The sequence below is a fragment of the Benincasa hispida genome, chromosome 9 (genome assembly GCF_027475165.1).
Source record: "Benincasa hispida cultivar pf3 chromosome 9, pf3_genome.v1.1, whole genome shotgun sequence".
NCBI classification, from domain to species: domain Eukaryota; kingdom Viridiplantae; phylum Streptophyta; class Magnoliopsida; order Cucurbitales; family Cucurbitaceae; genus Benincasa; species Benincasa hispida.
In genome coordinates, this window is record NC_143486.1 from 84,192,830 (window position 1) to 84,203,100 (window position 10,271).

At 36.5% G+C, this 10,271-nt stretch overlaps 2 protein-coding genes across 3 annotated transcripts; both read left to right on the forward strand.

The window, feature by feature from the left end:
• Positions 1 to 2,969: 2,969 nt before the first annotated feature.
• LOC150034131 (uncharacterized) lies at positions 2,970 to 3,416 on the forward strand. Its single transcript, XM_090317242.1, has one exon. The coding sequence runs from the start codon at positions 2,970 to 2,972 to the stop codon at positions 3,414 to 3,416; it is 447 nt and encodes a 148-aa protein (XP_090173368.1).
• Positions 3,417 to 7,779: 4,363 nt separating this feature from the next.
• Positions 7,780 to 10,025, forward strand: LOC120086246 (calcium uptake protein, mitochondrial). 2 transcript variants are annotated; one of them, XM_090318055.1, is made up of 5 exons: positions 7,846 to 8,026; positions 8,101 to 8,262; positions 8,474 to 8,541; positions 9,417 to 9,640; positions 9,806 to 10,025. In XM_090318055.1, exons 1-5 carry the CDS (start codon positions 8,017 to 8,019, stop codon positions 9,915 to 9,917), a joined length of 576 nt encoding a protein of 191 aa, XP_090174181.1. In that variant the 5' UTR covers positions 7,846 to 8,016; the 3' UTR covers positions 9,918 to 10,025. The 2 variants fall into 2 exon arrangements, with proteins under 2 accessions (XP_090174180.1, XP_090174181.1); XM_090318054.1 differs by having other exon boundaries at positions 7,780 to 8,262; positions 9,806 to 10,019.
• Positions 10,026 to 10,271: the final 246 nt, after the last annotated feature.

Consider the following 10,271-nt stretch of genomic DNA (forward strand, 5'->3'; position numbering starts at 1 on the left):
GTTTGGAAGTTGGCCGATGAACTTTCTAGGTTAAATTAGAAAATAAAATAAAATAAGAAGAAAAAAAAAGGTAATCCATGGGTTTAGATAGTATTTACTATTCAAATCTATGGGACTAAGAAGCCAGATCCTTGCCCCTAGACAAGGGTTGAGCTTAGGATATCTAATCCATCCAATCTCAGCCCTTGAAACAAATACCCCTAAATGTATTTTTGATGAAAACAATTAATCGTAAAGTTATATTTCACGAGAAAAAAGTATAATCCCCCAACAAAACAAAGAAAATAACATCAATGTGTCAATCCACAATACTTCGAGGCTTAAATCAATATTGTATTTGTGTGTAACTTAACATCAGAAAATTTGATGCATGCATTCAACTATTGACTTTGTCGTTCGTATAGAATAGTAATGTGTAACTATCGTTTCGCTCATAATTGTCCCTTTTGAATTTTTTAACCCTTGTGTCATTACTCGTTGGGTGGTTACTTTACCACCATTTGAAGTTGTAACATATGTTTTGGTTCAACATCCATACTCCTTAATGATTTCTTTGTGGATCCATTTGTTAAGAATATGCACAATTCTAAACTTAATTACTTTGAGTTGCTCTATGGTTGTGCAAAGTCATCCATAGTCTTTCATGCATGTAACTCCTAGGTCCTTCATGACTTATGCATAAGTCCTCCACGAGTCATGTAGATGTTCTCTGTAAACCTCCATGGGTCCTCCACGTGACTTTTAGGTCTTTCACGAATTCTACTTAGTTCTTTCATAGATCATCTAAACTACGTCTAAACTCTCTCATGGGTTTTCTAAGCTATTACTAGGCTTCTTTACGAGTTTTCTAAGTTACTTGTAAGCTCCCAATGAGTTCTATGAGCTACCACTAAGCTCCCTATGAATTCTTTAAACTACCACTAGGCCTCCTTATGGATTATTTGAGCCATCTTTATCACTCTTCATGGGTTTTATGAGCTACCTTAAATTTTTTTAAGTTATTATTAGGCTGAGTCCTCTTGAAAATTTCCCATTGCTACATTAAGATCCCTCATGGATCTTGGACAATCTACTCGGAACAATTGGTTGAACGTGAGTCCTATTGGCCTCGTTCTGCTATATTGAACCTCTACCATTGTCTTTGGATCTTCTATTTCTCTAAACTCTCATCTTGGTCTACTTTGGTAAATCTATCCATAATAAATATCATAATTTTGTGTGAAAATTATAAATATAAGTATATATATTTAAAGGTTTAATTGAAACAAAATAAGTATATGACGTAGTGTTCTAATTTGTTTGTTTGTCTTTTCTTTTCTTCTTTTCTTTTTTACATTTTTTTATTTGAGCTCTAGAATAAGTACTTTCATCGCAAGTAGTTTAGTGAAATGTACTCCACTACAAATCACTTTATTTATTTACTTTTTTTTTTCATTATAAATATTATCTCATACCTTTTTCTTTTGGTATCCTTATTCATTTGAAACAAAAGTTTTGTTATTTTCAAGGGGAAAATGGTTTTTTTTTTCTTTTCTTGTTGAGTTATATGTGATGCCTTCTTGTTGTTGTTGTGTGTTTGTTTCTTTTCCCATTATATATATGGTTTTTTAGTGCATAACATTTGTGTTAGATTTCGTAAACTACAACTATCCAGTGGGCTGGGCAAAGATGTCATCCATAGTTGGGTACAAACAAAAATTTAAGTCCAAACAATTTCGGCCCTAAATTGGCTAAATTCCAATGAAGTATAATTTTGGATGTTTTTCAAGTTGGGATTAAAAAGTGGCCATTCCCACCAATTTTCCAAAGAAAAATGCCAAAATTAAAAAGGATAAAGATATCTAGCCATTTATAATTATAGCTACCATATTTGTAGGAGATCAACAAGTTTGTTACATGAAAATAATAATAATAATAATCTTCCAATCGACCTCTTAAATTCATGGAGGGAAGGGGAGATATATTTTCAAGTGTTTTTTTTTTTTACTATCAAATTGTGATTATATTGCGAGGAGATCGCTATTGTTATCCTCCACCGGTCAGTTTTTAGGAGGCCTACGGCCATTAGAACTTCCACAATTATATATTATATTTATAATATATTTAAACAGTACCACATAAACACATGCATGCTAATAGTCATACAAGGATATATACAAATTTAACTACATCATTTATTAAATATAATATTGAATTGAAAATTAGGATTAGACATATTACAAAACTTTATTTCAATTTGCTATTTTTTAAGTAATATTACCTAGTTTGGACATTTTTCTTGTTGTCGGTTATTTTAAAAAATCAGACCCTTATCTTTTAAAAATAATAATAATAACAAATAAACTTATGAATATAGATGTTTATTTTCTCTAGAGACTTGCCTTGAAAATAATTATTTTTAGTTCAATTATAAGATGGAATTGTGAAGGAAAAATCTCAATTACAGGATAAAGCTCCACAAATTAATTAAATATTTTCTGTACCCTGTAATATTCTTTTCATTGGTGAATAATGTCTGTAGGGCCCACCTATTTTGTCCATTATGCCTTCTAGGGTTCCCTTTCCCTTCTTGTATAAATGTACCCTTATAGCTACAATGATTGTATTGAATTGAATATTGAGAAAGGGCTTTCTTCCTTTCTTAATTCTGGTGTCATCTTTATTGCACCTTTTTGTTGTATTAGAGCTTGATGGCCAATGCCTCTGCTAGTGTCTTTGGGTCCTTTAGCAATCCTACCTAGAGCAGCCCATCATTAAATCAGATCACCACCATCAAGCTGGATATAAGCAATTTTTTGCTGTGGAAGAACCTTGCCCTTCCGATTTTGAGGAGTTATCGTATTGAGAGGCATCTCACTGGTGAAAATGTTTGTCCACCTATGTTCATCGAATCTCCAGCCGCTGCAACTCCACTTGTAACTCTGGTAGCTCCAACCTTCGCAACTATCACCGCCTCTGGGCTAGGCACCATGTCTGTACAAATTGGCACAAGAGCTTTAAGCTCCTCAACAACATCTTCTCCCACCGTGAGTCCTCTGTATGAATCATGGATAGCTATAGATCAAAACATTTTAGGATGGCTTTACAACTCGATGACAGCTGAAGTTGCAACTCATGTAATAGGCCACGAAACTGCCAAAAGCCTTTGGGATGCGATTCAAGAGCTTTTTGGCATCCAGTCCCGTGCTGAAGAAGACTATCTTCATCAGGTATTTCAATCTACTCGTAAGGGATCTATGAAAATGAATGACTATTTACGTGTTATGAAGAATCATGCTGATAACTTGGAGTTAGCTGGTAGTCCTGTCCCAACTCGATCTTTAATTTCACAAGTTCTTATTGGACTTGATAAGGAGTATAATCCAGAGGTCGCAACAATCCAAGGAAGGGTGAATACTAAGTGGTCTGATATGTAATCGGAGTTGTTGAGTTTTGAAAAACATCTTGATCTGCAAAACTCATAAAATAGCATTATTTGGTAGCACATCCTCAGTGAATCTCACCACAAGCATTGGTGGAAACAAACAACAATAGTCCTTCACAAGTAGCATACCTCCCCAATAGAACAACAAATCAAGAGGGAACAATTAAGGAAGAGGACGCGGTTGTGGAAACTATCGTCCTATTTGTCAAGTGTGCTCCAAACAAGGTTATACTGCATTGACCTGCTTTAAACTAACTGACTATCGCTTTCCCAACAATTAGAACAACAATCAAATCTCTCGGGGACAACCATTTTCAGGGAATATTCAACAAAATGGACCCAACATTCAAACATAACAGTCTAGCTATGCATTTCTAGCTGCTCAAAATAACAACTCATTCATCGCCACATATGAATCGGTCATTGATCCTGGATGGTATACGGACAACAGGGCTTCAAATCATGTGACCTCAGACTCTGCTGGCATGACACATTCATCTGAGTATGGAGGTAATGAGAAAGTAACAATCGGTAATGGTAGTGCCTTATCTATTTCTTATATCGGTTCATGTTTTTTTAACCGATGTTGATGGAATGTCGAATCTGAAAAATGTCTTGTGTGTTCCTGAAATTGCCAAAAACCTCATTAGTGTGTCTAAATTGGCTCAAGATAACAAGGTGTTTATTGAATTTCATGATGGTTATTGTCTTGTCGAGGATATTCATACGGGTAGAATGGTGTTGAAGGGAGAACTTAAAGATGGCCTTTACAAGGTTGGAACAACAAGAGCCACTGCTAGTGCTTCAGGTTTGGTTGATTCTTGCTTGAAGTTGGAAGATAAGATAATAGCTTGCTCTGCAGTTGTTCATAATAGTTGCGTTAATATCGTTGTGTCAAAAATTGTTTTACATAGGAGACTTGGACATCCATCCTTAAAAGTTTTACATGATGTCATTAAAAAATGTAATCTACCAGTGAAAACCAATGAAAATTTCAATTTCTGTGAAGCTTGTAAGTTTGAAAAATCTCCTGTTCTTCCTTTCTCATACTCTTCATCTCATGCTCTTGCTCCATTTGATTTAGTTCATTCAGATTTATGAGGTCCTGCCCTTGTCATGTCTACTGACGGTTACAGATACTATGTACATTTTATTGATGATTCTAGTAGGTTTGTCTAGATATATCCCCTAAAGTTAAAAAGTGATGCAGTGGCTACCTTTGATCACTTCTTAAAAATAGTGAAAAGTCAATTTGGAAAATCTATTAAAGCCATCCAATCGGACAATGGAGGTGAGTACAAAAGATACATAAAATATGTGTTGATCAGGGGATTAAGTCTAGATTCTCTCTTCCTTATACATCATCTCAGAATAGAAGATTTGAAAGGAAGCATCGACACATAGTTGAAATGAGACTAACTTTACTAGCCAAGCTTCAATGCCCTTCAAGTTCTGGTGGGAGGCCTTCATGACAACCACGTTAATCATTAATGGGCTTCCATCTATGGTGTTAAGAGAACAATTTGCCATGGAAAAATTAATACAAAGACAGTTGAACTTCTCTGATCTCAGAACTTTTGGTTGTGCCTGCTACCCTTGCCTCGGACCATACACCTCTCAAAAGTTTCAATACAAATAAAAAAAGTGTATGTACTTGGGCCCTAGTCCAGTCCATAAAGGACACAGATGCCTTAACTCGTCAGGTAAAATTTACATTTCAAGACATGTTGAGTTTGATGAAAATTCATTTCCTTGTAAAACAAGTTTTGAGCTGTTAGATGAATCGTTGAACTCTTTCAGTCCAAGTACCACAGGCTAATTCCGAGTGCTCCATGGGGCTTTCAGTCCACCGAATGGTCCAGTCCATTACCAATAGCTCAAGCTAGCCCGACACCTTCTCAACCTATGCCCAACACAAATGGACTGTCCCAAACCCTTAGCACTTCCTCGTGCCCAAGCCCCACAATCAATGGGCCAAGACAAGAACATTCACCTGTCACATATATACCATCACCCAACCCATCTAGTCCCCTTTCCCTTCTTTATGTGTCAGCTTTTTTCCCCAAACCAAGGGGATCCTTCCCCAAGTTCAATCTCAACCGACTCATTGTCTTTCCCAAGCCAATCTGCCTCTCCATCTCTCACCACCTAACTGCCCCTCTCCACTTCACAAACACCCTCACCAACAATATCGACCATCATCAACCCCCAACTGGTCATTCCATGATAACGAGAGTCAAGGTAAGTATCTTCAAGCCCAAGGTGTGGCTATCCTCCTCCATAACAAACTGGCGCAACACCAAACCTTCAAGAGTGACAGACGCCCCGTCCACACCAGTTTGGAAAGAAGCCATGGATCATGAACTTCAAACTTTACATCAGAATCGAACTTGGATCCTTGTTCCACTTGCTATGGGTCAGAATATTGTTGGGTGTAAATGGGTGTTCCGGATAAAAAAAATAATTTTGATGGGGTGATCCAACGTCACAAAGCCAGACTTGTAGCCAATGGCTTTCACCAACATCCCAGCATAGATTTCTTTGAGACTTACAAACCTGTTGTTAAAGCTCTAACTATTCGGGTTATACTTTCTATTATTGTCTCTCACAATTGGGAACTTAGGCAACTTACTTCAACAATGCTTTCCTCAATGGGAGTCTCGATGAAATAATCTACATGTCACAACCACCTGGGTACATTGATACTCTATTCCCAAATCATGTACGCAGGTTAGAGAAGGCTATCTATGGATTAAAACAGGCTTTACGAGCTTCAAATAGTATGCTGAAATCCACCTTGACATCATGGGGATTCGTCAACAGTCGGGCAGATACTTCATTATTCATCTACAAATAAGGGACTTTTATTGCAATACTCTTAGTTTATGTTGATGATGTGATACTCACTGGAAACAATTTGAATCTAATAAACAGAGTTGTTACAAGCCTAAGAAAGAAATTTTCTCTAAAATATCTTGGCTCCCTTAACTTCTTCCTGGGGATTCAAGTTTCTCGGACTGACTCAAGGCTCCTTTTGACATAATCCAAATACATTGATGACTTGCTCCACAAGCTTAAACTTAATTCTCTTAAGCCATCTCACACTTCCTCTGTTGTTGGGAGGCATTTTTCTGTAACTGGAGACACTCCCATGCCAGATATGTTCATCTATAGAAGTACCATGATGGCTCTATAGTATCTGACCAATACACAACCTAATATTGCCTACATTGTTAATCATCTTAGCCAATTCCTTCAACAACCAACTGATACTCACTGGTAAGGAGTCAAACGTGTCTTGCGGTACCTAAGTGGAACAAAAGACATGGGGTTACTAATTCAATCTTTTGATGATTTTACCATCACTGCATTCTCTGATGCTGATTGGGCTTCGAATATCGACAATTGAAAATCTATTGCAGCTTACTGTGTGTATCTCAGTAACTCTCTTGTCTCTTGGTTCTCAAAGAAGCAAACAACCGTTGCTCGCTCAAGCACAAAATCTGAGTATAGAGCTCTAGCTCATACATCTTGTTTAAATAACTTGGCTCACCCAGCTCACCCAGCTCCTCCATGAACTCGGTCTTTGCATCCCTCAAACCCCAGTTATCTGGTGTGATAATCAAAGTGTCATTGCTCTTGCCTACCCGGTATTCCATGCTCACACAAAACACATTGAGATTGATGTGCATTTTGTGCGTGATAAAGTCCTTCAGGGTGCTCTTGAAATCGGGTATGTTCCATCAATAGATCAAGTGGCTGACAGTCTCACCAAACCTCTATCTCACTCACAATTTATGTATCTCATATCCAAACTCGGGATAATTAACTTACCCTCTCGTTTGAGGGGAGATGTGAAGGAAAATTCTCAATTAGAGGATAAAGCACCACAAATTAATTAAATATCTTCTGTCACTGTAATATTCTTTTCATTGGTGAATAATGTCTATAGGGCCCACCTATTTTGTCTATTATACCTTCTAGGATTCTCTTTCCCTTCTTGTATAAATGTACCTTTATAGCTATAGTGATTGTATTGAATTGAATACTGAAAAGGGGCTTTCTCCCTTTCTTGATTCTAGTGTCACCTTTATTGCACTCTTTTATCTTACTGTTAAAAATTAATTCCTCTCTAGAGTATCAAATTTGTATCCTTCAAAGAAGAAGATGATGTTAATTATCAATAAAAATGAATGTTATGTTAATTACCACCAACTAAGAGAAAATAATTAAATTAACCCATAGATCTTGCAATACAAAATAGGCACTTTTAGCAATGAAAAAAAAAATACCATTTTTCAGTAAAATAAAGTGGGTTTGGTGATTATTTCCACGTTAGACAATACGACAATTCTATCTATTGGCGTCCACATGAAAAAGCCGGGTACTATTTATTCTCAACTGACTTCAACTCTCGTTTCCTTTTCCCGTCATTCTCTCTCTTTTTCAACATCAACTCCAAACACTTTTAGCTATGGCTTTGTCTTTACGATCTCTCCGGAGATCCTCGCCGTCCATTCCCTCACTCTACTCCATCCGATGGCTTTCCGTCAATCAATCATCCTCTTCGTCGGCTTCACCTTCCACTTCCCATGGCGATCGGTTTGTGATCTCTTCTTCTTCTATTGCTTCCTTTCTCAAATGGTCGTCAGGAATTTTGCTTGCTTCTGGATTAGGGTTTGTCTATGTGTCTACCACTTCTGCTACTCCAGCATTAGCTTTTGCCCATTCAACTGTTGTGGATAGTGCTGAAGATTCCGTTGTTGAGCAGCCGCGTTCGACTTCGTTTTTTCGGAAATTTTCTCTGCCTGAAATTTCCTCTAAGTTTCTGTTTGGAGGTAAGAAGTAATTGTTCTTCCATTTCTTCAATGTTTGTTCTTTCGTCAGGATTAGGGGAAGAATTGATTATTGTGAGAGATTAGTTGTAGTTAAGTTTGGTTGTTGAACTTACTGAATATGTTATTAGTTGAGTAATCGTAGTTGGAAAGGATGAAAATCAAATGGTGTTACTGTTGCTGACTCTTTGGTTCTTTCTACTTGTCGTTGCAGAGGAGTTTCGTCGAAAGGTATTCTTCAATTACGAGAAACGCATTCGATTGTATAGTCCTCCTGAGAAGGTATCTTCTACTTTTTATTTTGCGTATTATATGCTATTTCTATCTTTAGTTTTGGGGGGATAATTTCAATTCATACCCCTAAATTTGGGATTGTACTGATTAATATAGTTAAAGTGAAATACTCGAGTTAAATTGATAGTAGCACTGTAGCAGTTTTTATTAATATGAGCGAGTTTTCATTCTGTTTCGTCTACCTAGTTAAAAAGATTTATGTGATCATTTTTATTGCTACTTCGGTGGGATTTTGGAACAAGAATAATTTATTTACGTGACTTTTGAGCTTCTTTTAAATGGAATTGGTGAAAATAGGTATAAATCAGTCTAAATTGATTTGGGGTTTAGAGTTTAAATTGATACAATAATTAGTTTGAAGTTGATACAACTTCATACTTGATTTTTTCCATCATTTTTTTCTTTGACAGTCTTATTAACTATCATTGTGAATTATATTATTTACTTGTAGCCAAATCTGGTAATCTAGTCATCTTTCTTTGCAACTACTAAATCTGGACTGTGAGGAAATTTTGGTCCAACGATTGACCAATTTGCTCTTGAATCTTGTTATTAAGATGGGTACCTACATCAGTTATGTGAGCGTGACTAAAATGTTTGAGTTCAGTGATTGGGTTGCACAAACCGACAGGATGAGAATTAGTTTATTTCCAGGTGTCCTTGCAACCTTTAACCTCACAACATTTATGATTGTCTGTTATCTTACCTTTCTATGCTATTCAACTATGTAAAACTCTTGTGCTCCTTGAGCTTTAGTTGTCCCAAGTGCCTAACTCCTAATAATTCGATAGTAACGCCGTTGGGTTGTTTAAAAGTTTGTTTTGTTTTGACATATTTTCTTTCCCTCTGATCATTTCTTGAAGGTCTTTGAGTATTTTGCATCATTTCGTGCTCCTGATGGTGAATTACTCATGAGACCAATGGATCTCATGCGGGCAGTGATTCCTGTCTTTCCGCCTTCCGAGTCACATCTTGTAAGAGATGGATATTTGAGTGGGGAAAGGAACCCTGGGGAGCTACGTTGTGCCCCTTCTAATTTGCTCATGCTTTTTGATATAAACAATGATGGACATGTTTCTTTTAAAGAGTAAGCCATCTCATATTTTTATGTTACTTGTCTCATTATTCTTTGTGCTGTGGGATTATATTTCCATTCCATGTTCAACACACAGCATGCTTACACATTTTCTCACTATTACAAGTCTTTGGATAATTATACTCAATCTTGAAGATCCTTTTCTTCTCTTAACAGGTATATCTTTCTAAAAACACTACTCAGCATCCCAGAATCAAGTTTTATTGTGACGTTTAAAATGTTTGACCTCAATAATGATGGGTATGTAACGTGTAACCTTGTTCAATAAATTTGCTTTCACAAAGGCTCCAGACACCAACCAGTCTTGCAATTTTGAGTCTTGTCAAAACATATTGTTTCTTGAAAGAGCAAAACTCTTGGTTTAACAGGGTTTTTTTTTCTCTTTCTTTTTTTTTTTTTTGGGGGGGGGGGGGGGTAAAGATATAAATAATTGCAAAATAAACTAAATTATACATCGAACTCCCACTTCACAGTTTAGAGCTAAATAAGTAATCACTCATAAAATAACAAATATTAAAGAGAAGAGAAAAGAGAGAACACCACAAAAGATATACTAGTTTGCCTCAACTCAAGACTATGTTAAGTCTCCTGCAATTGTAGGTTCTACAATGCTAGAGATATA